The 27212-nt window shown below is 46.1% G+C and overlaps 1 protein-coding gene and 1 non-coding gene across 3 annotated transcripts; one reads left to right on the top strand and one right to left on the bottom strand.

Annotated features, from left to right (window-relative positions):
• Positions 1-532: 532 nt before the first annotated feature.
• On the bottom strand, positions 533-605 carry TRNAS-GGA. Its single transcript has one exon. It is a non-coding gene; the product is annotated as a tRNA-Ser (tRNA).
• Positions 606-9591: 8986 nt separating this feature from the next.
• GJA5 (gap junction protein alpha 5) lies at positions 9592-26570 on the top strand. Of its 2 annotated transcripts, XM_043877216.1 has the most exons (3): positions 9635-9748; positions 22985-23168; positions 23455-26570. In XM_043877216.1, exon 3 carries the CDS (start codon positions 23487-23489, stop codon positions 24564-24566), a length of 1080 nt encoding a protein of 359 aa, XP_043733151.1. In that variant the 5' UTR covers positions 9635-9748; positions 22985-23168; positions 23455-23486; the 3' UTR covers positions 24567-26570. The 2 variants fall into 2 exon arrangements, with proteins under 2 accessions (XP_043733150.1, XP_043733151.1); XM_043877215.1 differs by lacking the exon at positions 22985-23168 and having other exon boundaries at positions 9592-9748.
• Positions 26571-27212: the final 642 nt, after the last annotated feature.

Raw genomic sequence — 27212 nt, forward strand, 5'->3', positions numbered from 1 at the left:
AGTGGTTACAGGTGATTTTAAGTCCTGTTGATACTTTTTCTGTATCATTAAATTTTTACAATAATACACTATTGTTGTTGTTCACTTGCTAAGTCGTGTCCAACTCTTTTGCAACCCTCCAGGCTCCTCTGTCCATGGGATTTTCCAGGCAAGAATACCAGAGTGGCTTACCATTTCCTTCTCCAGGGGGTCTTCCAACCCAGTGATCGAACCCACATCTCCTGCATTGGCAGGTGGATTCTTTACTACTGAGCTACTTGGGAAGCCCAATACACTATTACTTTTCATAATTAGGAAAATACTATAAAGATTTGAAAAAATAAAACTTTCTGTTTGTAGCTGGGCTCAGGGATTGGTTTATGAAAGGAGGAGGAGGTCGGTCCTTGCCTTAAGAAAGTTAAGTAAGTAAAGTCGCTCAGTCATGTCTGACTCTTTGTGACCCCCATGGACTGTAGCCTACCAGGCTCCTCTGTCCATGGGATTTTCCAGGCAAGAGTACTGGAGTGGGGTGCCATTGCCTTCTCCAGGGGATCTTCCTGACCCAGGGATCGAACCCGGGTCTCCAGCATTCCAGGCAGATGCTTTACCGTCTGAGCCACCAGGAAGCCCCTAAGAAAGTTAGGTGATCAATAAAGTGCTATTACCCTTTCCTATGAAGAGAGGGAGGTAGGAGGAGTGAATCCTTGATGTAGGTATAGGGTAGAGATTCTTGAGTCTGAAATTCTAAAGTGTGAGATGTACTCCTGGTGTCTCCAGTCAGAGTTTGGCATCATTATTTCCCATCCAGAGGCCATCTTAACTAGGTATACTCAGCTCTGTAGTTAAACATTAGTCCTTAAATAAACATTCTGGGCCTAGTTTGGGAAGCTAACTACCCTTTACAACATTATTTCTGTGGGAAAATATGCTCCAAATTCCATACCATCAATTCACATTGGAACTTTTAGGATGCAACCATTTTCAGTTTGGAGTCATTTTTGTCCCTTTTTCCTTAATTCACTAATTATTTCAACAATCCCTATTAGTTTGTAAAAAATTACAAACTTATGAACAAATCATCTGGCTTATGCTTCATTTGTTAGAGTCTAGCACACAGTCAAAGGGTTTTCAAGACTGAAAGGGATCTTAGAAATCAGCACCAATAACTAATTTTTGAATGAATATTACTTCTCATGGGTCAAGCTGGCTAGAGCTGTCCAGGGATTGAGCAGTTGTGCTAGTGATTTCTGTCTTCCCCAGAATTTCTCTTATTTTTACTGTGACAGTTAATTTCATGCACCAACTTGACTGGGCTAAGGATGCCCAGATAACTGGTAAAACATTATTTCTGGATATGTTTATGAGCATGTTTCCAGAAGAGATTAACAGTTGATTCTGGGCTGGCATTATCCAGTCTGCTGAAAGCCTGAATAGAACAAAAAGGCAGAGAAAGGCTGAACTTTCTTCTTGAGCTGGGGCATCCATCTTCTACTGCCTTTGGACATTGTGTCTTGGGCCTTCAGCTTCTGGGACTTATACTAGTACACCATCCCCACTCCCTACCCCAACTTCAGCCTTAGTATGAGAGTCAAAACATCAGCTCCCTTGCATCTCAGGCCTCTGGACTCAGACTGAACTATACCATTGGCCTTCCTAGTTGTCCAGCTTGCAGATGGCACGTTGCAGCATATCTTAGCCTCCATAATTTTGTGAGCCAATTCTTATAATAGATCTTTTCTTATATATCTTTCTATCTCTATATATCCTATTGGTTCTCTTTCCCTGCAGAACCCTGACTAGTACACTTACGTACTTTTCCTTAATTGTTGGGAGAAGCTTAAGGAACATATAATTCTTTTATTCATTTTCCCAACACATTTACAAATTCATTGAGGTAAGAGTTGGACTTTATAATCCTGAAGCTCCTCTAGCATTTGGGACAATTTCATGACCATCCAGAAGGTGCTTAATAAACACTTGGAAACCTTATGAGGCAGTGGAAAGAGTGCTGGATGAGGTGTGATGAAAGTTGGATGCTGGTCTTGGCTAGCTGTGCAAGTTTAAAGTTACAAAAAGGAAGCAGTGGTCAAGCTAATCTCATAGGGCCTTTCCAGACCTTGAGCAGAGAAACTCACCTCACATCAATGGGACAGATTTCGTCCTGCTTGCTAACATACTTCTAGGTCAGGGGAAAGGGACAACATGTTGGCCTCTGTTAGATTTGTCAGTCATTTCAATTACTTTAGAGGTTAGTGGCAAATAACCTTTCTTGACCTTCTAGACCTAGAGCAATGACCTTTGCCTTTTTCTGAGGAAAGGGTGTTTTGTGAATCAGATCAAGAACATGAGCCCTCTTCCCCTAAAGCTTTGTGTATGAATATAGGAGTTTCTCAGCCCCATGAAGCCCACCATAAGTCTTCTAGAGGTCCATGAGTGTAATATTCAATTAAAACCCTCCAGCTAAACTCTAAACTATCAAGTACATGACTTGGTCAAAGATGTTTAAAAACAGCTCAAGAGCAAAAGTTTTGCATCTCCTTTCAAAAACCTTCAGGATCTAGAATCATTTTCTAGCTCTCAGAGACAAATTGTTTCAGGACCTACGGAGATCAGGAAATCTTGTCTTTTTGCTAGTTTTGAATAAGTTAAGCTCCAGGGACTTTCAGCTAAATGCCCTGCTGCTGCTGCTGCTAAATCGCTTCAGTTGTGTCCGACTCTGTGCAACCCCATAGACGGCAGCCCACCAGGCTCCCCCATCCCTGGGATTCTCCAGGCAAGAACACTGGAGTGGGTTGCCACTTCCTTCTCCAATGCATGAAAGTGGAAAGTGAAAGTGAAGTCACTCAGTCGTGTCCGACTCTTTGAGACCCCATGGACTGCAGCCTACCAGGCTCCTCTGTCCATGGGATTTTCCAGGCAAGAGTACTGGAGCGGGGTGCCATTGCCTTCTCTGGCTAAATGCCCTAGCAGAGGTCAAAGGGTCTATTATCAATTAATTGGCTTGTTCAGCCCCTACAGAAGTAAGTCCCAGGTTTCCTCTATTCTTTGAGAGATCTGGCTTCTGCTGCTGACCTTGAACAAGCCGCTTCCCCACCGGGGGCCTCAGTATCTGGTTCAGTCGCTCTTTAAGTTCTCTCCCAGCTCCAGTGAGTCCTTGATACCTGTGGGACACTCCTCTAAGAAGTCATGATCCTGGATCCTAACTCTGGTCTATTCCTGCTACTGAGGACACTTCTGTCCAGGGAGGAATTTCTAGAGCATCCTGACTGAGAAGCAATTGGCTCCCCAGAGGCCTCCAGAAGGAGGGCAGGAACAGGGCTTTCTTTTTGGTTTTCTGCTTTGGGAAGAAACTTACTAAGAGCCATGTCAGAGGGCAGATGCCCACTGACACATGTGTATCCAAATGAAACCCACACCCAGAGGACCAGAAAAGGCAAGCCAGCATCAGGGATTCAGCTGTGCCCTGAACAAATAAAAAATCTCTTCCTTTCTGCACTCTCAGGCGTTCTCCCACTTCCATGACTCATCTCCTCTCATTCTAGAAAGTCATGCCCAGGAATTAATTTATGGGTCCTGTTCAGAGGTCTTTAGGTAAACAGCTCTACCAATCCTTTCAGCTTCCCAGACGAGCTTGATTTCTGGCCCCAGGGAGGAAGCTAATGACTTGTAGTTACTTTGCTATTGTTTTTCCGAAAACAATTTGACTTCCTTTCTGATAGCCTCAGAATTCCTCCTTTACAAATGAAGGCGCTGCAGCCCTGGAAGGGCTGAGCTCACCAGGTCACTTACACAATGCTCCTTGCTCAGCAGCAAGATCTCCTTTGGGTGAAAAGTCCCAGAAGCTCCAGAAAGAAGGGTGGGCAGGCAATTCTGGGGATGTAAGATCCGTCTGGGGATGGAAGGTACCTTGGTGCCTCTGACTCTCTTCTGAGATCTCACCTCCATCCCAGAGCTTGCAGGAGTAACAAAGGTGTATGGTGTCCGAAGAACAAACTTGTGAAGATGGTGTTATTATGACCATTTTATAGACCAGGTCGTTGAGGCTCAGTAGTTTGCCCAAGATCACACAAGGAAGGGACAGGGTTGAGATTCCATCTCCAGTCCTCTGACTCTGAGTTATGACCTCTTTGAAAAAGGCTGTGCAGATACAAAGAGAGGCCATATGATGAGAACAGGCAGACTTTGGTCTATCATTTGAGAACTGAGCCTTCACGTTAGATCAGAATCCACATTTGCAATCCACTGGATGTGGGGTTTAAGTGATGGAGTCCTTTCCCTTCTCCTCCTCCCCCTCCACATACCCCAGAGCTGGGGCTGGGCTGAGATTGGTGCTGAAAGAGCTCTTTCTGAACCTTCCTCCTGACAGAAAGGCTTGATGGAGTTTCTCCACAGAGTGGCCAGTCCCTTCTTGCCATGAATAGTGATCCCCCACCGGCTTTTTCTGGCAGTCTGGGCCCTTTAAGGAGACATTTTGACACTTTCTTATTAGGGTGATGGTAGGGACTTTCATTTTTGAAGGGAAGTAGACCTCACTTTTTGCTACTGTTGATCACCACTCTGCCCTCTGCCTCACCACTATCACCACTATACCAGGAAATCTGGTAACTCTCTAATCTCTTGTACCCTTGTCATACATGAATGTGAAAGTGTTTTTCACTCAGTTGTGTCTGACTCTTTGCAACCCCGTGGACTGTAGCCCACCAGGCTCCTCTGTCCATGGGATTCTCCAGGCAAGAATATTGGAGTGGGTTGCCATTCCCATCTCCAGGGGATCTTCCCGACCCAGGGATTGAACCCAGGTTTTTCCACATTGGGTGAAGATTCTTTACCATCTGAGCCACCAGGGAAGCCCAGTTGTCCTACATATGTCCACTTTAGCACTAATTACATTGCATTCAGCTCACTGGTACACAGCGCTCTCTGCAGTCATGGGGAGCATCAGGGCAGAATTTATCTCTCATGTATCTTTGTATGCCTGTCTTCACACATAGTAGGTCCTCAGTATACCTTCACTGAATTAATGATAAGTGAATAAATGACTCTACAGAACAGTGATGTTCCTCAGACTCTGGAAACAGGATGCCGTGAGGCCAGTACAGGTCTGCTGGGAAGGCACGTGTCATGTGTTCCCAGGTACAAAGGGATGATTTTAAGTGAATGGTAACTTTGGATGTGTGTAGTGCATACCTACATGGCCGTATCTGGTGGCCTTGCTTAAAGGAGGCAATAATAGTGGCCATGGTAGTTATAGCTACTATAATGATGACAACACCATGTTCCATTGTTCATCTTTTTTCTCTTTCCAAAGTATTCTCCCATTTATAATTTACTTTTGATCTTCAGAACAGATCTCTATGTATTTTACATATGAGAGAAAATATTTATTTAAGACTCACTATAAGCCAAACATGATATACATCTCATTCAATCTTCATAAATATAATATATCTTCATTCATATAGGTTTGATAGGTACTATCATTGTCCTTATTTTAAAAGTGGACCAGATGTGGCTATCAGGGAGAACAAAAGCATCCTCTGTCCTTTTGGTTCAGTACTTGGGCTGGGGCAGTAGGGGTGGGCAGAGTGGCCCGTGAATTAAACTCACAAAAGAGATTAATAGCACAAAAAGAGATTTTTTTCCCCTAAATGCATAGGGGAGCTAACAAAAGTAGTTAGCTCACTAAATGGCTAAAGTTGGAGGCTTATATATTTAATTTAGAGAAGAGACAGCATGGGGGGTGGCGCAGGGGGTGGTGGCTAGAAAAGACTTCTATGGGAGGAATAAATAGGTTTCCTTAGAAAAGACAAACAGGTATTTAGGAGAACAAATGGGAGACAAGAAAGTTTGTGATAATGTTTGTTTATGCAAGTAGAGTGATCGTTCTGTCTTCTTCATGGCCATGAAATTTCCCTGGAGAGGGGATTTATAGTAGTCTCATTTCCCAGAAGCTGTTGCTTCTAGTCAGATAAGGGAAACTCTGAGAAGCCTTCTTTCTGCCTAGTGAATCTCAAATGTCTTCAACTTACTCTTCATACCAACTCTGATGTTCCAAATGGGTCCCCACATGGCAAAAGAGGCCCCACGGCTGGTGAATGGAGTCAAGATCTGGACCTAAGCACTCTAACCACAAGTTTATTTGCTCCGAGTCCTGTGTTTTCTACCTTGAATATTTAGCTATCTGAACATGAGATTAACCTTTGGGGATTGGGGGGAGAGGGGAGGGAGAGAAAGAAAATTAAAACAGAAAACAAGGAAGAGTCTTAGTCTTCTAAATGCCTCTAATCTTGCATAATAACTTGACTCCTGGAGGACACTAATTTGGGAGGAGATGTAAAACTTTAGCTCGTGAGTTTGCTTTTTATTATTGGATTATTAAGACAGGCCTGGAGTGCTATATCTATTTCACATGCAAGGAAATGCCTCTCCTTTGAGTGATGTGTCTGCAGGCACTTGCATTAATGGCATATTTGACAGAAAGTTTCTTGACCTTGTATTTTAAGATACTTGCCAATAGATCACCTAGATACCATGGACTTGACTGAAAAAATCTTTCAGGAGAAGCAAGTGCCTTTTTAGTCCTTGTGAGGTGGGTAGGTGTGGACAGACCAAGAATGCATAATTTGTTAGAAGAGAGAGGTGTGCTCCGGGTATGCACTGCACACTCTAGACACTGCTGATAATTTAACCAAAATAAAATTCCCAGCCTTCTTGCTTTCAAGGACTTCCATTCAGATATAGAGGACAAAGGTCATTCTAAGGTTTCCCAGAAGAAGGTCCCAATTTTTATGGATGCAATGCATGGACCTGGAACTCACAGAGGCCCAGTGACACTGCGCCCAGCTGTTGTCTTCATGCCCTGGCTTCAGTGGGAGAGCATCAGGCTTGGCTGATCCTGGATTCCTCCTCCTCCTCTTCTCATTTCCGTGGAGGCTGCAGGTGCAAGCCCACCACAGAGTTCTTAATTTTGGAAACCCTCCCCCCCCCCCCCCCCCCCCCCCGCTAAAAAAAAAATCTCACCTGCCTTAAGCCCAAGAAGAGGCTTGGTTGTGACTTTTCTTGGGGACTAAAACTTGAGATATGTTGAGAGTAGATTCATAGACCAGAGTACCAGGGGCAAGGAAGTCTGTGTTTCTTTTGCTTTCTGATTCTTGGATCAGGGTATTCTTGCTCATTTTAACCACTGGAAAGTAAAAGTCTTTAAGGGGACAGCTTACAACTATGGTGTCTGAATCTCCACTGGCAGGAAAGTGTGTGACCTCAGCCCACAAACCAGGGCTCCAGTGACCCATTAACACCCTCCAATGAGTCAAGAGGGACTCATCACTCTTGAAAGGAGATGCTGACAGAACTTATTTGCATGTGTTACCCTTATAGGCACTAAGGAGAGTGGCTCTTTAAACATCTGGACCCCAGCATCTTGGGAAGGAAACTGATGGAGTCAGAGACACATTGAGTAGAGAAGACATTGAAAGGTCTGTTCATTTGCCCTCTTGCCTATCAGGAGAAGCAAAAAAGAAGAACTTTTCAAAATGCCACCTTAAAAGACTTGTGATTTGGTCTCTTCCTGGAAACCTCAGATGGCGTTGGACCCACTGGACTCACAGTCATGGTCAAAGACAACCTCTCCTTCGAGGGCTGGAGCCCATCCTTCTTGTGGCGTCTGTAGGTCTGCTTGCTTCCAGCTGGAGGGCCCTGTGCCCCGCTTCTCTGACCAGGTAAACAAGTTTCATGAGAATTTCCTCTGCAGCCATGGGGAGAAAGTGCCTGGCCTTTAGCATCAGGCAAACCTTTCCTCCACCTATTAACTGAATAATCTTGGGCAAGTTACTAAACTTCTCTGAGTCTGAATTTTCTTTTCTGTAAAATGGAAATAATAACAGTTTCTACCCTGCAGTGTTGTGAGGTGTGAATGCCTGGTACTTAGAAGGCCTTCAGTAAATGTGCCTTTCCCTGCCTCCTTCATCATATCAAAGACATCACCCTAATGAACATGTTGTCCAAATGATGTTTTCCTCACCCAGTTTAACACTTTATTATATCATTATGCATTGAGGATAAATACATATAGATACTGCCTTTATAATAACTGCTTTATCTGAATAGCTCTTTTCTGCAACTAGAAATCAGCCTCTTATGGACAAGGGACAATCTTGTCTCCCACTTGGCATAGGCTGGCCCTACTGTTGTTCTGTTGCTAAGTCCCGTCTGACTCTTTGAGACCGCATGGACTGCAGCATGCCAGGTTTTCCTATCTTTCACTATCCCCCGGAGTTTGCTCAGATTCATGTCCATTGAGTTGGTGATATCATCCAACCATTTCATTCTCTGTCGCCCCCTTCTCCTGCCCTCAATCTTCCCCAGCATCAGGGTCTTCTCTAATGAGTCAGCTCTTTGCATCAAGTGGCCAAAGTACTGGAGCTTCAGTTTCAGCATCAGTCCTTCCAATGAATATTCAGGGTTGATTTCCTGAATATTTGACTGGTTTGATCTCCTTGCAGTTCAAAGGACTCTCAAGAGTCTTCTCCAACACCACAGTTCAAAAGCATCAATTCTTCAGCACTAAGCTTTCTTTATAGTCCAGCTCTCACCTTCATATATGACTACTGGAAAAACCATAGTTTTGATTAGATGGACCTTTGTCAGAAAAGTGATGTCTCTGCCTTTTAATACACTGCCTGGGTTTGTTACAGCTTTCCTTCCAAGGAGCAAACGTCTTTTAATTTCATGGCTTCAGTCACCATCTGCAGTGATTTTGGAGCCCAAGAAAATAAAGTCTGTCACTGTTTCCATTGCTTTGCCATCTATCTGCCATGAAGTGATGGGACTGTATGCCATGATCTTAGTTTTTTGAATGTTGAGTTTTAAGCCATTTTTTTTTTCACTCTCCTCTTTCATCTTCATCAAGAGGCTCTTTAGTTCTTCTTCACTTTCTGCCTTTAGAGAGGTATCATCTGCCTATCTGAAGCTGCTGATATTTTTCCTGGCAATCTTGATTCTAGCTTGTGATATTATGTCTCTATCCATATCTATATCTATATCTATCTCACCCCTATCCCAGTACTTGACACATAAAAGTACTCTCTTCCCATTAGAGCAGGAGAGAGTAGTCCTGGGCAGTGGAGATGCCCTCTCCCTGCCCCTTGGAGCTTTCAGGTGACCCCTGGTGTCTATTCTGGGTGATGGTGTTTGTGATTTGTGAGAGCATGTTTTCTGTGTTCAGCTCACTGATGTGGGCATAGCAGACGTCCCCGAAAAACCTGCTCTGTGGATGCACAGTCCATTTTTCTGACAACAGGAAAAGGATGGGGAAGAGGGATCTCTGGGGTAGTGCCGGTTTTCCCATTGATGCCCCAGGAAAGCAGCTCGGCAGGGGGTGGGCAGGCAAAGACTAGCACCGCTGCACCACCAGCCTGAAGGAGAGAGGACTGTAGCGACAGTGACGGGGGAGGGCTGTGGGGGAGGGGGAGGGCTCAGTCTCCTTCTGGGGCGAACGCGGTGCCAGGTCAAGGGGAGAAAACTTTTTAAATAAGCAAAGATCCTAGGAGCACAAAAGGGAGAGGGGAGGGAGAGATCCTGAGGGGGAAGTGGGAGGAGAGAGAAAGAGTAGGAAGAAGTGGGCGGAGGGAGGGTGACAGATAGCGATTAAAAAGAGGGTGGGAGAGGAGCGACTGACAGGCTGGAGAACGAGGAATAGTGGGCAGCGGAGGACAGGCGGCCAGAAAACCAAGGAGCCTACGGGAATTCCAGACAGGAGGAGGAGAAGAAGGTAAGACTAAACTTGGATTTTAAGAGCTAAAACTACCAACTGATGGGTAAGAGCCAGAGAGAAAGTCTTGAATTACAGGCTGATCACAACAAAGCTCTTTCTCTGCACCTGTGGGTTTCTCTCCTCCCTCTCTCACCACCAGCCCCTATGATGGTCAGCTTTGGGTATATTAAAGAGGATGGCTTAGGAAGCAGTAGATAAATCACTTGCTTGATTTAGAGGGAGCTGCAGAAATGCAAGTGGAGGGCCTCTGCCGTATGTCTGCCTCTCATGGAGTCGCCATGCTCCAGCGGCATCTTCTAAGCAGGACACCAGGCCATTTCCAGGAACTTTTGTGAAGACTGGAATTGGCCCTTTAAAAACTCAAACCATCACTGTTTTACGATGCTTCCTCTAGGCTTGGAATCTTTTGAAATGTTTCCACAGCATCTAGGAGAGTGTTTTGATATTTTTTTCCCTCCTAAGGCATGTTGGATGGTTTAAAAATATTCCCTGCCTGGTTTCTTGTGGAGTATCATGTCCTTGCTGTACATTGTGAGCAATCTGGCCCCTCGTATTGGAGGAAAGAGGCTGGTGAGACCCAGAGGGTAAACCTGGGAGAAGCACCCATGGAGGTCTCCTTTCCTCTTGCGCACAGGGCAGGAAGGTTTCTGTGGGCCCCTCCATCTCCCTTTCAAGCATGTGGTGAAGGAACTGGGGCTCGGGGGGCCAAGAGACCTGGGTTCTATTGCACTGAGGGGCTTGTGATCTTGGACCAGGCAATTCCCCTTCTGGGCCTCAGTTTCCTCACCTATAAGATGGAAGGTTTGAAGTAACAGGACCCCTCTCATTACCGTCAGCAGTAACATTGTCCAAGGCTGAGATTCCTAACCTCAAATGCACCTCAGAAACACCACAGATGGGAAGCCTGATAAAGGATTTGACATCCTTACTGCACCTTGGCTCGGTTTTCCCTTCATTCCTTCTCTCAATATCGCGTCATAATGGAGGACTTCCTGGTTCTGACTCCTCAGCATGGTACCAAGCTGTTTTCTGAACACAGCCCTGACACACAGGGTATGACTGGCCTGAGGCAAGAAAGGACACCAGGTAGGGAGTCAGGCCACCTGGGAGAGATCCAGCGACACTGGACAGAGAAGAGACCAAAGCCACCTCCATCTGCCTGGGGTGGTGTGCTCACGGTTGGGGACATAAGCTCATATTTAGAAGCATCCCAGCCTGACTTTCACATCATCAGGCCCAAGTGGCCTCCATCTCTTCCACCCACTGACCTGGGAGTTGTAGCCCAGCCCAGCCCCTGGCTTGCTGCTCACCAGGGACAGCTCTGAACCTGCCACCCTCCAGCCAGGGTCCCTAGGGCACCACTGCTGTTCAGAGCCTGCTCCCCTCTACAAGCCTTTTCCTCCCTTGCTGGCAGCCAAGGAGCAGCCCCAGCGACCGCTGGGCAGACAGTAAACCACACCAGGACGTGAGTTTCCTGGCTTCCAAACTGGCACCCTTGGGCATCCCCTCCCCAGACACATGAAGTTCACAGCCATGGCAGTAACACAACCGTGTTCCCTGCTTGGCCACTGCCTGAAATTCCAGAGATGTTCTTGCTGGGTTGTTGAAACCGGGTTATTGTTCTTGTCTGTTAGCTGCCTCACTTCTGTCCCCCACTCCAGATACTGCCCTAAAGTCCTAGGCCTTAAGAGTTGGAAGTGGTCTCTTAGGTTTCCTTTGGCAAGTAAGGAAAACAAGGCTCAGAAAAGGGAAATGATTTGTTGGAAACGACAGAGAGAGCCAGGGCCAGTGCAGTTGGGAGAACACCATACTCAGCTTACTCACACCATGGGCTCTTCTGCCTCCCATCCTTGGCTGTGTTTTCTGAGTTTCCATTTCCCCCCAAACCTCCCTGCTTCTTGAATGTGAGTATCTCTACAATCCTGTTTCCTGGCAGTGGTACCACTGCCCACCTGCTCCTCTTCATCTCCGTCGGCTGGTGGGGGGCACATGCAGTGGAGGCTTCTGGGCTCTTATAGCCAGCAGGGCTACCACAGGGCAGCCTGGCCTCATGAGTCCTGGCTGATCCCGCCTCTGGGACCAGCTGGTCAAAACAGAGCAGGGAACCTGTCGGTGTGGATCAATCAGACAGGAACTAGAAGACTCACAGTCCTCAGGGCTAGGGAGACCCAAGGCCCAGGCTCTGTCATCTGTCCCAGGAAAGATCTCACCCACCGTGGAGTCCAGCTATTCTCTGTGTGAACTGACCCCAGTCTGGGCTCCAGGACTGAACTGACTGAAGGGGAGAGATGCCCACTTCTCCAGGAAAGCTTCGGGGCTCATAGGAAATAAGCTGACTTCCCTTTCAATAGCCAGAAGTTGCTGGTTCCTGGCAAGGAACAGCTTGAGGCCACTGTGAGAATCAATTGTTTCTGACATATTAGCAAACAACGGGCAAGAAAAATTCAGCCTTTAGTAATCCACTCACCTTCATAAGGAAAGGGAGTCAGCAGGCCTCAGAATCAGAGGTACTGAAATAACACAGAAAGATCTTAGAGTTTCTCTAATTCAGGGACAGGGCAAAAGGAATCACATTTGGGTTAGAATTTCAACTGTGTAAACCTTGGGGAAATGATTTAATGTCTTTGATCCTCAGTTTCTTTATCTGTCAAAGAAGAGAATACATACTTTCCTTGTAAAGTTTTATGAAGATTAGATAAAATGATGTATTTTAACTGGCTACCATGCAGCAACTGCTCAATGAATGACAGAACAGTAGAGGAGAATACAGGTCACCTGGTGCTCATTCTTGAATTGAGTCTCGTTTGAAGCAAAGGTCTTTACACAGTGAAGGCTCACCTTGACTTGAAATTCTGAAGGTACTGCTTGGTTTTTATGACCACAAATTCCCGCCCCACCCCAGCGCCCCCCCCCCCCCCCCCCCCCCACCGCCGGGTCTAGTTGGGAATTAGAAAATCTGGATTTGCCTTTTGACTTTGCCACTGATTTGCCAGATGATCACAACTGGGCAAGTCACAAATTCCCCTGATGTTCTAACAGACCTGGAAGGGCCTAAGCAATCGTCCAGCTCAACGACTTTGTTTTACCTATGAGTGAATTGAGGCTCAGGGAGAGGGAGGGTCTTGTCTGGAGTCACAGCGAAATAGCGGGAACCAGAAAGAGCCTCTCTTCTGAGGCTCTTGTCCACAGAGGACTTCTAGAAGCTGAATCCAACCTCGTATCTCCATGATTCAGAAGTTTAGGAAAGTTCAGGTGTAGTTAGGTGTCAGGATGCCTCTTCCCCTCAGATCACAGAATACACAACCTCCTATTTCTCTTTCACGGAAAACTGAGTCACCTTCAAAGCTACCCTTGTGGATGTGCCTTTGGATTGGTGATTAGATTCCTAAGTGCTGCAGCTCCTCAGAAAGAAGGAATTACACAAAGCACACATTTTATAATATGGACTCATGGAGACCATCTCTAGACCCAAAATCTTGAGTTAAAGGAAAGTTGGGAGGCAGGCTGCACCAATGATGAGTATAAATGGGGTGTGATTGGAGTGGATCTCTACACGTCTCTTCCTCTCCTCCCACCACTCTTCTTTAAACCGAATGACATAACTGAGTTAAATTAATATCCTTCCCATTGCCCATGTTTTCCTCACCTCTGACAGTCACCCCTACCCGGTAGCACATGGGGGATGGTCCTTGCTGAGTCCCTCTAGCCAGCCTGCTCATGTCAAATGCTGAGTCAGGTTGGCTCGCTGGGTCATATTTGAGAGGAGTTTTTACTGGAAATGGCAGAAAACAAGGAACTACATCACTGAGTGGCTACTATGTGCCTATTACGGTTCTAGATATTTCCACTTATTCACACATTGTTTAACCCCCATGAGGAAACATTCCCTCTTTACAAATGAGGAAGAAATTGAGAGGTTATGTGACTTGCCTGAGGTCACACTACTAGACAGTGATGGAGGCAGGCTCGAATCCTACTCTTCCTAGGAACCAGGAGTCCTAACACCTAACTATTTCTGTTCTCATTGCTCTTGTTGCAATCTGACATCAATGGAACTCCAGCGCCTGCTGTTTGGCCAGCTGAGAACCCGGCGGTAGACAGTGCCGCAGCCAAGAGCATTTACTGGCTAAAAAAGGAAATAACTTTCTATATGTGATTTCTGGCCAAATGGTGGCAGATGCTGAGGAGTCTGGGAATCCTGACCACTGTGGGCTGAGGGCTCGATGTGATCATCAGTTCTAGGAACAGCATATGCAAGGGATGGCCAGCCAATGAACCAGAGGCTAAAACGAAAAACCCTGAGCCTCTTATGGGAAAGTGGGAAAAAAACCCTGCTTGTGGAGTTAAGACACTGGAGCTCCCGTCAAGAGTTTGTCACCAGCTGTCAGTCCTTTTCAGTCCTAAGGCCTCTTTGCTTTTCTTTCCCTTTTAGAGAGAAAGGCAGGCTTTGAAGTCAGGTAGACCAGGTTCAAGTCTCCCACACAGCATTTGCTACTTGTGTGACTCTGTACCAGTTCTTTAAACTCTGAGTCTCAGTTTTCTCAGCTGTAAAGTGGGATAATACTGCTTTCCTAGCAGGGCTAATGTAAGAGTTAGAAAGTGGACTTGTAAAATGCTTCACATGTGGAAAACACTCAGATAGTGGTTTCTGTTATTACTACCACTTATCTTCCCTGGACCCTGGTCTTCATCTTGGGTTGAGAAATAAGTGGTTGATTTTGATTGATCCCTAGATTCCTAGATTCCTCTTAGCTCTACTGTACTATGAATCGATGACAAGATGTTGGAAATAATAAAGCATTTCATACATGTATTTTTCATTAATAACCACATAATTATCAATCAACTCCTTCTGGGATAATAAAGACCTCCCAATATTTCATTGTAATTGAATATCTCCATTTGCCATTCCCTCCCATCCATTCCTTGTAAATATGTCTTCTAACATTTTAAGAAGATTACTTATCCTAGCATAATGCTCTTTCTCCACTTTGCCTGCTCCCTTCTACCTCCTTGGCTTTGAAACAACTGTCGGCCAGCAGGATCTCTGAATGGCCCACTCGGTCCTTGCCAGAATCAAATAATTAAATTTAAAGAGGAGTTAATTATCTGCCCTTGGATGGAGTAAAAGGAAAACTAAAGTGATACTTAATCTCCTCCATCTGCCTCCTTCTCCCTCTCTCTCATCTCTAACTCCTCCTCCCCTCTCTAGAGATTAAGATTCAGGGGCGCAGGCCCCCTGGACTTCTCATTCTGAGAGAGTTGCCCACACCGCCCAACTCAATAGCCATAGGTACATCTAGCTGGTTGCTTTCCCTGAGGCTGAAGTAGCTACCGCAAACCTAAATCAGGAAAAGAATTAAAGTTCTAAATGTAAGGATTACCCTCAACCATGTACAAATCGACTCCCTAGTCTCATAGTTATTTCTCAAACATCCCTGTGGCAGTTGTCTTATGTAAAAGAGGCCACTCTTGGACCAGTAAGGATTTTCAAAGAAAGGAACTTTAGGCGATTTAGAATCTAGTACGGTTCTTAAGGCAGGAGCACTGCTGTCAGAAAAGACAAGAGCTGGCTTTGATGCCAATTTCATCACTTACCAGCAAGTCATCCTCAAGTGATCTTGCTCAAGTCTACCCCCACTGAGGCCTGTAAGAAGGGAACAGGGCCAGTCCCTACTTCCTCCGGTTGCTGTGAGAATCAAATGAGAAAATACATATCAAGAAACTTGCAGAGTGTCTGGCACATAGAAGGGTCTCAAAAAGTGTTAGATTCTCTTTTTATTCTCACCGTTTTGTGTAACTCTGGGTAAACTAGCAAATGAAGCTAAGAATCTGTGAGGATAATAAAGATTAATGAGGTGGCTGAGGATCGAGGCCACTCTCTCCCATGATTCTCCCTACAAGTCTATTTTAGGGAGAAACTATTGGGGGTGAAGGAAAATTAGAAAAATGTACAATCATAAGTAAGCTTCACAAGAGCTCTGAGATGACGGTTATAGTTGACACTTCACTTTATAAAGCCACCTTTGATATCTGGCGTAGCACTGGGGCTCATGGACACGTTCTGAGCTGAGCTGCACTGACATAAGTCTACATCTAAGGCATCCTGTAAGTGACACCCTTTGGGTCTTTTTCTGACAGAATTCTCTTCATTGAGAAGCAAGTCAACCCTGCCCTTGCCTCATTCCACTGCATGGTGAGCGAAATTATAACATGGGCCCAGGGGATTGTTATTATTACTATGAATAACAATCTTTATTGAGAACCAGAGGTCTGGTAGATATTATCCAGAACATGTGTCATTGTCCAGAATTAGATGCAGACTCTGCAGAGTGATCTTAAAATCTAATTTTGACAAACGTGGATGAGTTTCCCAGTGATTGGTGGGGAGGAGGCAGAGAAGGAATAGTCCGTGGTGACCAAGTCTCTTGCTCTAGACACACTCAGTCCTGTTCAGTTAAGTGGAGGGCTCCCTCGTGGGCAGAAGGAAGGCTCATGGCTTTTCTTTCCCTGGTATCCCGGTCACCACAGTCACTGCGCAGATGACCCTAGGATGGCCTCCCAGGGAGCCGCCTCTACTGGCATTAGGTGTTTTGAGTGACATGAATGCTGTCATTCATCCACCGTTGTTCCTAAAAAGTACACAAATCCGCCTATCAATTTCAGGGCATAATATTAAGCTCTAAGGGTAAAGAGAGGATAGAGAGATTTCAGGGGGAGGATCCAATGATGAATCGTTACGACTTGTCTTCAAGGACAACTCAACTCAGGCTTGAGTTGGAGAGATGATATAGAGTCAGCAGAGCAAATAATTCTCATTATGTGTGCAAAACTCAATGGTTTTACAATTAAACCCAAGCCCCAGCTCCTGAGGTGGGAACACAAATTTGCTGTCAAATAGTATACCATAGACTTCCTTGGTGGTACTGTCAATAAGAATCCACCTGCCAATGCAAGGGATATGAGTCTGATACCTGGTCTGGAAGGATTCCACATGCTGCAGAGCAGCTGAGCCTGTGCACCACAACAAGAGAAGCCATCGCAATGAGACACCCATGCACTCCAGCTAGACAACAGCCCCCATTCTCCACAACTAGAGAAAGCCCATGTGCAGCAACAAAGACCCAAAACAACCAAAAATTAATTAATTAATTAATTAAAAAACAGCATATTGTAAGGACTGATATGTTTGGTTCCAGAGGACAGAACTAGAATCAACAAAAGAAAGAGAATTTTCAAGGCCTCCTCACAGTAGCTTCTTACTCACTTGCAACACACCTTCCTGAGCAGGAGAGATGAAGGTGCAGTTCCTGCTGTGTGCTGGGTGGCACTTGTCACCTGCAGCTTGCCTAGTTCATGCTGCACTCATGACTAAAGGACTGCAGCGAGCAGGACGACTACCAAGGGAAGGGTCTCACATCCCCCACTCCATTTGGGGGCTGGGTCAGAGGTAATGCAACTTTATTACTAGATCAAATATTCTTCCCCTGGTCATTAAGAAATCATTTATTATACACTGAATAAGAAAACCTAATGCAATAAAAATACTAAGTATTTACTTTGAGAAGTCTATTACCCACCTTACAGGGAAAGCTGTTAAATCCTTGAGGGCACAAATCACGTCTAATCTGGGTTTTTGCTTGTTTGGCTAGCTGGGCTGTGCAGCATGTGGAATCTTAGTTCTCTAACCAGGCAGAAAACCTGTGCCCATTATGTTGGGAGCATGGAGTTGTAACCACCAGACCACCAGGGACGTCCCCTGATCTGTTTATTAATTCAATAGATATTGACTGCCTAGTCTTTGCCAGGCCTGGTACCTCTGAGGTATTATTTCAGTACCGAGAACAATAGTAGACACGTAGTTCAGGTTAGCTGATAGACAAGAAGTCTTTGGAGAACAAGTAAGGCAGCATATAACCCAGTGTGGGAGTATATCCTGACTGCTGGATGGTAATTTCGCATCTTCAGAGTTCAGGAGATATCAAAGAGGGCTGAGGTCAATTTGAGACGATGTCTCCATTTCCACTTGGAACTGTGGGGCAGAGAAAGATGTGCTGGCTATGAGTTTAGGTTAATTTGGGCTGCTCTAAATTGGTTTTCTTTAAAAACATTGGCTGTGTAGGGTGGCCTCAGTGCCAACATAAGGAGGAGCGCTGGATTGGGAACTAGACACTGAATTTTATTCCTAATCATATAATACATGAAGTGAAGGAATAAAATGATGCTCACTTTGCACAGAAACCTTCCTTTGGCCCTTTCCCTCTTATCCAAGTGCCACGTTACTGTTACCAAACAAGTTCCCTAATGACATCTCCAAAAGTTTTGCTTTGTCCCACGATGTGACACATTGAAAGAGGACAGGGAAATTCTTGGAATAAAGAACGTTCAGGGTTGGGATGTTCTTGTCCAGGTTCTAGGGACCATCTCTTTTTGCCTTGGGGGCTTCAGAACTCATATCAGTTGCAAAGGGCTGTAGAATTCAACTATCCAGGGCTCTATGAAGGGCCCAGGCCCCACCTGAACCAGAGTGAACCTCCTGTCTTTTGTTTCCATCACTGCTGTTGTTTAGTCTCTAAGTCATGTCCGACCCTTTGTGACTCCATGGAATGTAGCCCACCAGGCTCCTCTGTCCACGTTATTTCCCAAGCAAGAATGCTGCCGTGGGTTGCCATTTCCTTCTCCAAGGGATCTTCCTGATCCAGGGATCGAACCCAATTCTCCTGCTTTGTCAGGCAGATTCTTTACCACTGAACCCCAGGCCCCTGTATTTCCCTAATGTTAGCACACATTGTGCTTTATTGCAATTATGTGTTTGTTCTCTCTCCTTAATGAAGGAAAATAAAGGCAGTTCAGCTCAGTAAAGGCAGGGACTCCATGCTTGTCTTTTTAATTGCTGTATCTTCAGTGTTGTCCTCACTGAATGATGCCTGATAACTGGTAAACATTCAATAAATTTATTAAATGAACAACTGAAAGGGAAGGACGTCATAGGCTAAGAAAACATGAGAAGCCAAGATAAAGAGGTGATTTTCCCATTTAGGGTACCACAGAGTATTAAGTAGAGTTCTCTATGCCATGCAGTAGACTGCCATTAGTTATCTATTTTATTTATAGTACCAATAGTGTATAGGTGTCAGTCCCAATCTCCCAATTCACCCCACCCACACTGTCCCCCCTCTTGATGTCTTTATGTTTGTTCTCTACATCTGTGTCTCTATTTCTGCTTTACAAATAGATTGATCTGTACCATTTTCCTAGATTCCACACATATGCATTAATATATGGTATTTGTTTTTCTCTTTCTGATTTACTTTACTCTGTATGATAGCAGAGTCTAACACAACATTGTAGAGCAACTATACTCTGATAAAAATTAAAAAGAAAATAATACCAGTTATATAGGGGAAAAAAAGATAAAGAGATGAGAAATTGCAGGTCATGAATATGTGTGTGGGGAGTTGTGTAGCTTAAGTATTGAGTATGTGAGGGGAACAGCAGAAATAGATAGGATGGGGAGGGCTTCCCAGGTAGCGAAGTAGGTAAAGAATCCGCCTGCCAATGCAAGAGATGCAAAAGACACGAGACTCAGGTTCAACCCCTCTGTTGAGAAGATACCCTGGAGTAGGAAATGGCAACTCCCTCCAATATTCTTGCCTGGGAAATCCCATGGACAGAGGAACCTGGTGGGTTATAGTCCGTGGGGTCGCAAAGAGTTGGACACGACTGAGCACACACACGCCGTGGAGGGTCTCAAGAGCAAGTTAAATAGTTTGAACTTTATGAACAGTAGGAAGCTGGTGAAGATCACAGACAAAGCAGTGGCGTATACTACCATTTGTGTTTGATAGAGCTTATTCATGGCATGGGCAGCTTCCTTTGCCCTCCTAACACACTTCCTGCCAAGAAACAGATAGTAATCTACAAAATATTTTGTGTGCTATTCACCCGGAAAACTCAACGAGTATCTAATCTACAAGTTTCTTTGGCTGAGGTTGTAGGGGGCACAAAGAGACCCAGAGGAGTCGGGAAATTGACTTTAGCCAGGAAACTATCTTATTATAAGCTAAGCAGCTTGTACATAGCAGCAGTTTGAAGTTTCTCTGACCTTGTCTGAGTCACCCAGGAAGTTACAGATGAGAGGTTTTTCACCCTATATACTGCCACCAGGGCTCCCAGGTCTGCCTCAGCCCATAGCTCCTCGTTAGTTAGTTTCTCTTGTTCTCTCCCAGTGAGGCTTCCCCAGAGGCTCAGGGGTAAAGAACCTGCCTGCCAATGCAGGAGACATGGGTTTGATCCCTGGGTCAGGAAGATCCCCTGGAGAAGGAAATGGCAACCCATTTCCTTATTCTTGCCTGGGAAATCATGTGGACAGAGGAACCTGACAGACTACAGTCCATGGGGTTGTAAAAGAGTTGGACATGACTTAGTGACTAAACAACAACAACAAAGATTGTCTTTCGGATAGTCTATCAAGACTGTGTTCCTTTCTGGTACCTGTGCTTTACTTCTTCCAGGTGGGACCCCTTGGACCACAAGTGAGGGAGTCAGCAGGCAAGCCTCCTGGCAGACCAGACCAAAGCATCACATTCTTTGCCTTGAACTATTTTTATACTTCCTTGGGGACTTGCAAGGAATGAATGACAGTGCCAGAAGATCAAGGGAAAAGTCTTCAGGGATGGAGGAGAGTTTGAAAAACTTGCCCTGGAAGAATATACATCTATGTCATTTTGTTTCTTTTTCATTAACCTTTCTCTTTCTTCTGGCTTTCTCCCCTTCTTCTCTGTTTCTCTCTTCTGCTTGATAATGCACATCTCTCTACCTTCCACTTTCTCTTATTTTTGTCTTTCCCCACCACTTTCCTTGCAAGAAATGGCTGCCTTTTATTTGGTTCTTATATTCTGAGCACTGTGTGAAGTGCTTTTTATGTATCCCCTCATAATAACTTGATGAGCTAAATAACAGTATATCCACTTTGCATGGGAGGAAATTGAGACATAGATCCAGTAACTTCTCCAAGCTCAGCAGATATTCAGAAGGATTTGAACTCCACTTAACTAACCCCCAAATTGACTTCCCTGAACTGTTACAGAGTCTCTTTCCCGCCATTTCCATCACTCCCTTGTCTTTTCCCTCTTTTTAATCCTCCTCTTTCCCCTTCTCTCCCTCTCTTCTCTCTGACACTCGCCACATCCTGTCTCTGCATGTGTGCTGATGACCCTGAAGGTGCTGAGCACTGCGCACGTGCCCAGAGGGGATCACAGACCATTCAAACTCTTATCTAATCAGCTATTTTCCTTTTGGACAAACGCTCCCCAATTTTCCACTTTGGGAGGGGGCCCTTAATCATGTGAGGAAAAGGGCAGATGTCTGGTCACAAACCAGAGGAAAGGTCTCAAGACTTGGAAGGGTCTTTGATATGAAGGCGAGCAGAGATAAGGTCCTTTCTGCTTACTCACGGACCCTTTCATTCCCAGGGACTCTGCATACTCTCAGGGTTGGGGAGTGGAGTGCTGGGAGAAGACAGAGCCAGGAGGCTGGTCTCTGTCAAGATATCAACTCAGAGGCCAAAACGTGGACCATGAAATATGGTCCTGTCCTTCCTTCCTCATATGCATAAGAACTGGAACTGGGATAGGATAGGAATCAGGGGCATGCTGGCAGCAAAGATGGGAAGATTAAGGTTTGAACGTGACAACCTCTAAAGTCCCATCAGAGTCTGAGGGTTTAAGATTCTAAGAAGGGAATATTTATCTTCAACTCCCTCCTTTTTTTTTTTTTTCATTAGGACTGGTTGATTAAAGGCTTAAGCCATAAGAACATTTATTGCTCATCAAGTGAAAATTCTGGACATAGAAGAGTCAAGAGTTGATTCAGAAGCCTTGGGGCACCGGTTGCATTTCTGAGATTCTCTGGGCAGCTTCAGGCATCTTGACTCACACAGCCTGTCCACAGGCAGTCGTGGGGGTGAAGAGGACTTCAAGGGAGGCTCTCTCTGTTTACTGGGGGATGGAAAAACATTTTCTAGAGCACTCCCTCCACATTAGACCCTCCCCACCTCACCTCACTGAGCAGAACTAACTGCAGAGAAGGCTGAGAAAGTGATAGCTGACCTTCTTATCCTGCTAACAGACACAGGCAAAGAATAGGGGATTGGTTTGCCATGAGTAGGAAACATCAGTGCCTGCCACCCCCTCCTTCATTCATTCAACTAAGACTTACTAAGCCCCCACTCTGGGCCAGGTGATGATGGTACAGAGGAAAAGACAAGTCTTGTTCTCAAGAAGCTCCTACTGGAAGGACATAGATAGGAAGAGGATCACAAGATGTTAGGAGAGGACTGAGTGTCCCCAGGGTCACTGCAGAACTGAAGATACTCAGCTTGAGGAAGCAGGGAGGGCTGGAGAAGCAATGACTGGGTTCAGTTTTGAAGGGTATATAGGATTCAGCTAGGGGTGAGGAAACATGTAGGAGGTGGTTGGGAGGAGGGCATTCAGGAATCTTCCAGGACTTGGCATGCTGGGGACCAGCAGGAAATGAGGCTGATGAGATATGCAAGGACCTGATGAGGGAAGGTTCTAGGTGAGACTTAGAGGTTTGGGGCATTTATTCTGGGTGTGAGGTGGGCAGGTCTGGGGGTGGATACCTTCTGTATGCAGAAGGACAAGCTGAGAGGCACAGCTGGAATGGTTGCACTGCCGTGAGGAGTAGATCAGCACTGCCAGCTGCTCACCAGCTGGGGGAACCTGAGAAACCTCTGAATGTCTTCTTTGTGCTGCTGTGTTTAGTTGCCCAGTCAGGTCCGACTCTCTGCAACCCCATGGACTATAGCCCCTCCAGGCTCCTCTGTCCATGGGGATTCTCCAGGCAAGAGTACCGGAGTGGGTTACCATGCTCTCCTCCAGGGGACCTTCCCAACTCAGGGACCAAATCCAGGTCTCCCACATTGCCAGGGGATTCTTTACCATCTGAGCCACCTTTGCCACCTCCCAGTAGAGCTGGCCCATGCTGCAAGGCTCCGATTGCTAGAAAATGCTTCCCGAGGAGCCAAATTTGCTACCCCCACCCTCTTTTTTCTCTACCACCTAGTTCTACCTGCTGAAGTCAGAAAAATATTGTTTTTTACCCAACAGCCATTCAACCATATGGAACATGTGAGTTATGATTTTCAGCATATCACATACCTCATCTCATTTAACCCTCAAATCCTCTGGTGTAGCTATTCCCATTTTACAGACAAGGAAACAGACTCAGTGAGGCAAAAGTCCAGAGTCACACTTGCAGATTCCTGTGCTACACTACTCCAATGTTTCACCGGTGAGGTCCTTGAATATCTGCATCAGAATAACTGAGGCTGCTTGCTGCAAATCAAGATCCCTTGGGGGCCATCCCAGACCTCCTCGGAGTAGAATCTCTGGAGGTAAAAGCACAGAATCCACACACCTTTTAACACACATCTCAGTTGATTTCTAGATCCATTAAAGTGCGGGACTCATACTCTAATCTTGCCATCTCGAGTCCTTTGAGTCTTCTCTTTCATTTTTGCTGGGCATGGGGGAGAAGGAGAGCCTTTCAGGAGAATCTGATTTCTAAGTTGCCTTTCTTAAGGAACGCATTGGTTTGGGTCAGTGAAATCACAGGGCATGACGGACTTGCCAGACATTTGCAGAACCATCCCTCTGTTTTTCTCTCTGCCCCATTGGCAGGAGTCTTGGCGTCTGTCTTCTGCTGAGCCAAGATGGGTGACTGGAGCTTCTTGGGAGAGTTCCTGGAGGAAGTACATAAGCATTCTACGGTGATCGGCAAGGTCTGGCTCACGGTCCTCTTCATATTCCGCATGCTGGTGCTGGGCACGGCTGCCGAGTCATCCTGGGGGGATGAGCAGGCTGATTTCCTCTGTGACACGATGCAGCCTGGTTGCGAGAACGTCTGCTATGACCAAGCCTTCCCCATCTCCCACATTCGCTACTGGGTGCTGCAGGTCATCTTCGTCTCCACGCCTTCTCTGGTGTACCTGGGCCACGCCGTGCACATGGTGCGCGTGCAGGAGAAGCGGAAGCTGCTACGGGAGGCTGAGAGGGCCAAAGAGGTGCGGGCTGCTGGCTCCTACGAGTACCCGGTGGCCGAGAAGACAGAGCTGTCCTGCTGGGAAGAAGTGAATGGAAGGATTGCCCTCCAGGGCAGTCTACTCAACACCTACGTCTGCAGCATCCTGATCCGCACCACCATGGAGGTGGCCTTCATTGTGGGCCAGTACCTCCTCTACGGGGTCTTCCTGGACACCCTGCATGTCTGCCGCAGGAGTCCCTGTCCCCATCCCGTCAACTGCTATGTGTCCCGGCCCACGGAAAAGAATGTCTTCATCGTCTTCATGCTGGCGGTGGCTGGACTGTCCCTTTTCCTCAGCCTTGCTGAACTTTACCACCTGGGCTGGAAAAAGATTAGGCAGCGATTTGTCAAGTCCCAGCCCGGCGTGGGTGAGTGCCAGCTTCCTGGTCCCTCGGCCGGCATGGTCCAGAGCTGCACACCACCCCCTGACTTCAATCAGTGCCTGGAGAATGGCCCTGGGGGGAAATTCTTCAGTCCCTTCAGTAACAAGATGGCCTCCCAGCAGAACACTGATAATCTGGCCACGGAGCAGGTGCGAAGTCAGGAGCAGATTCCAAGAGAAGGCTTTATTCACATCCGTTATGCCCAGAAGCCCGAGGTACCCAATGAGGGCTCCCCAGGACCCAGCCTCCCCCATGGCTATCAGAGTGACAAGCGCCGTCTCAGCAAGGCCAGTAGCAAGGCCAGGTCAGATGACCTGTCTGTGTGACCTCCAGTGTGGGAGAACCAGATGGGCACAGAGGAGTTCAGAGAGGGAAGACATGTCCTTTCTGACCCCATCTCTTTCATTCTCATCACTGCTATGCTATTTTTGGACACTGGGTCTCAATGGCATTGCTCCTTCTCTCCAGAAGATGTAAGCAGGTCTTTATGGATGCGGTCAGAGACATAGCTACCTGTCCAGGCTGCTGTCTCTTCCCCATCCTCCACCCAGAATCCTCAGTGAAGCCTTTCAGATTACTCTGTGAATGGGACAGAAGAAGAGAGGGGATCATAGCAAATCTGGCCTGGGAGGGATAGCCAGAGGGATAGGATGACTCTCTACACCACAGCCACACAGCAGATGGATTCTCTAGGTCCTTCTGGCTTCCTTGATCTGAACACTCTTCCTCCGGCAAGAAGGAACCCAAAATTCCCAGCCCAACAATGAGCATGAGTCAAGGAACTTGCATTAGACGTGCTCTTGAGCGTGTTGTCTCCTTGGACCATACCTTTGAGTGGTGGTGAGGTTGCCATGGTCTGCCCTTGGCTGCCCCTCCCTCTGCCCAGTCTTACTTAAAAAGAGGTCCTTGGAACTCGACCAGGGGGCTCAACTTTACAAGTGCCTTGGTATGCACCTCTGGCAAATGTCTCACCTTGGTGATATTGCAGCCTTTCCTTCTGCCAGGGTGTGCAACCAGCCCCTGGGGCTGGAAGGCTCTCCTGGGGAGTCAGTGTACACACAATTCCACTAGAATTCCTGCCACCACCTGTCAGCCTGCAGCTCTTTTATAGTTCAAGCTGATGATAGACACCATCCCTTCCATTACCCCCTTGGTGGTCCCTCGAGTGCTCCCCTAAACACCTGATTGACCAGAATGCCCAAGAAGCCATTGTCCTCTCTTGAATCCTGTCCAGATCACCAGCCATGGAGGCCAGTGGAATCTCCCTAGGTCTTATGAAAACAAAGAGGGCATTGTGCTTCTCAGATTCCCCTTGGGAAAAAGAATAATTCTGTTGTGAAGATAGAAATAAAAAAGGAGAGAAAATACTGGAAAACTATTTTTCCCTCCTGTTTGCTTCCCTTGCTGACTGCCAACTTAGAGTGCCAAGAGAAGGTGTGATGACAACTATGGAGGCCCCCAGATTTCCCTTTCCCTGGAGTATTTAGCAGGGGCATGAAAGCAGTAAGGGAATCTACAGCTCTCTTGGCAGGGCCCTTGTTTAAGAGCACAGGGATGCCTGTGTCTTCCCAGTGCTCCCAAAGAGACTGCCAAAAGCAGTGGGGACTGCAGAAAAGCCCTGCCTTCCCAGGGACTGGCTGGGTTTCTCTCTTCAGTCCATCCACAATGGGTGGTTGCCATTTAGGATGAAGATAAATGATGCTCAGAATTGGATGCTGAAACTTATAGGGAGATGATTACTTTTTAAAATGCATGTGTGTGTGTGTGTGTGTGTGTGTGTACACTGATAAAGTGGGTAAAGGGGAGGGGAGTCCTGAAATAAGGAAAGGATATCTTAGAGACACTTGTGTTTTCCTGCTTTCCTCTAGATTCCTGGCAGAGGGCTGAGACTCACTGTTTTCAGTGTCATCAACCTAAAGATATAGGCATGAGAGGCCAGGATAGAGGAGGCTGAAGGCTCAGTAGGAGGCTCAGCCCCACCTGCCCATCTCTGGGCCCCTCTGCTGAGACTTGAATGCTATTGGTGGGGAGAGAGAAGGATGTGGGCAGAGGGGTGGAGGAAACTGACTGCCATGCCATTTATGGAAGAATGACTGGTTATCCCAGATCCCTGGAGGGAACACCTTTTAATCTATTGTCTGGCACTGGCATTAAGACTCTCCAAAGCAAAACAAGTCTATCTTTCCCACCATCTCTCAAGTGTGTTTGTTTTATGAAATAAGTGTTCTTGGGTTAGAAATTCTATGATGTCAGTCCTTCATGAAGGGGCTTTCAGGAAGGAAAAAGGAAATAATACGTGTAGCTTGTCCAAATAAAGTCTGGCCTTCCATACATCTCTTCTTTGTGTCCCTTTCATGGTATGACTACAAGATAGAGGTAGCAGATTTGATAGGGGAGGGGAGCCCTTGATCAATATTGCAAAGGGCTTTGGAATCACGCATGCTAGGGTGAACATTGCAGCTGCTGATTTACAATTGGACTCCAGCAAGCTACTTAATCCCTGAAGCTTGGTTTCCTCATCTGTAAACTGAAACTGGTAATGTCTACCTCACAGGTTGTTAAATGAGATAGTGTTTGTAAAGAGTTCAGCAGACTGCCTGGGAAAATCATAGTCTGTCATTAAATTGCAATTATTGCTATTATCTTCATTATTTTTGCTATTATGTTGACTACATAGTATTTGAAAACCTGGGCTGTTCAGGAATGATTCCAGAACTTGCCATTATGGAGCTCACAGACTACCTAAGATGGTTAAACTAACTTACATAAAGGAAACAAAAGAGAATGAAATAGAAATTCATTAATGACCAATTCTAGGAACTATAAGGCTCCAAGAAGTTATCCACATGAAAAAACTACATTAGAAGAGGAGACACCTGACTTGTCCTTAAGGAGTGGCTAAGGTTTTAGAAAAGTGAAGACCTCAAAAATGACTCTGTGAAATAGGCCTGTGTGTGTAAGTCGCTCAGTCG

Source organism: Cervus elaphus, chromosome 20 (genome assembly GCF_910594005.1).
Source record: "Cervus elaphus chromosome 20, mCerEla1.1, whole genome shotgun sequence".
Classification (NCBI taxonomy): domain Eukaryota; kingdom Metazoa; phylum Chordata; class Mammalia; order Artiodactyla; family Cervidae; genus Cervus; species Cervus elaphus.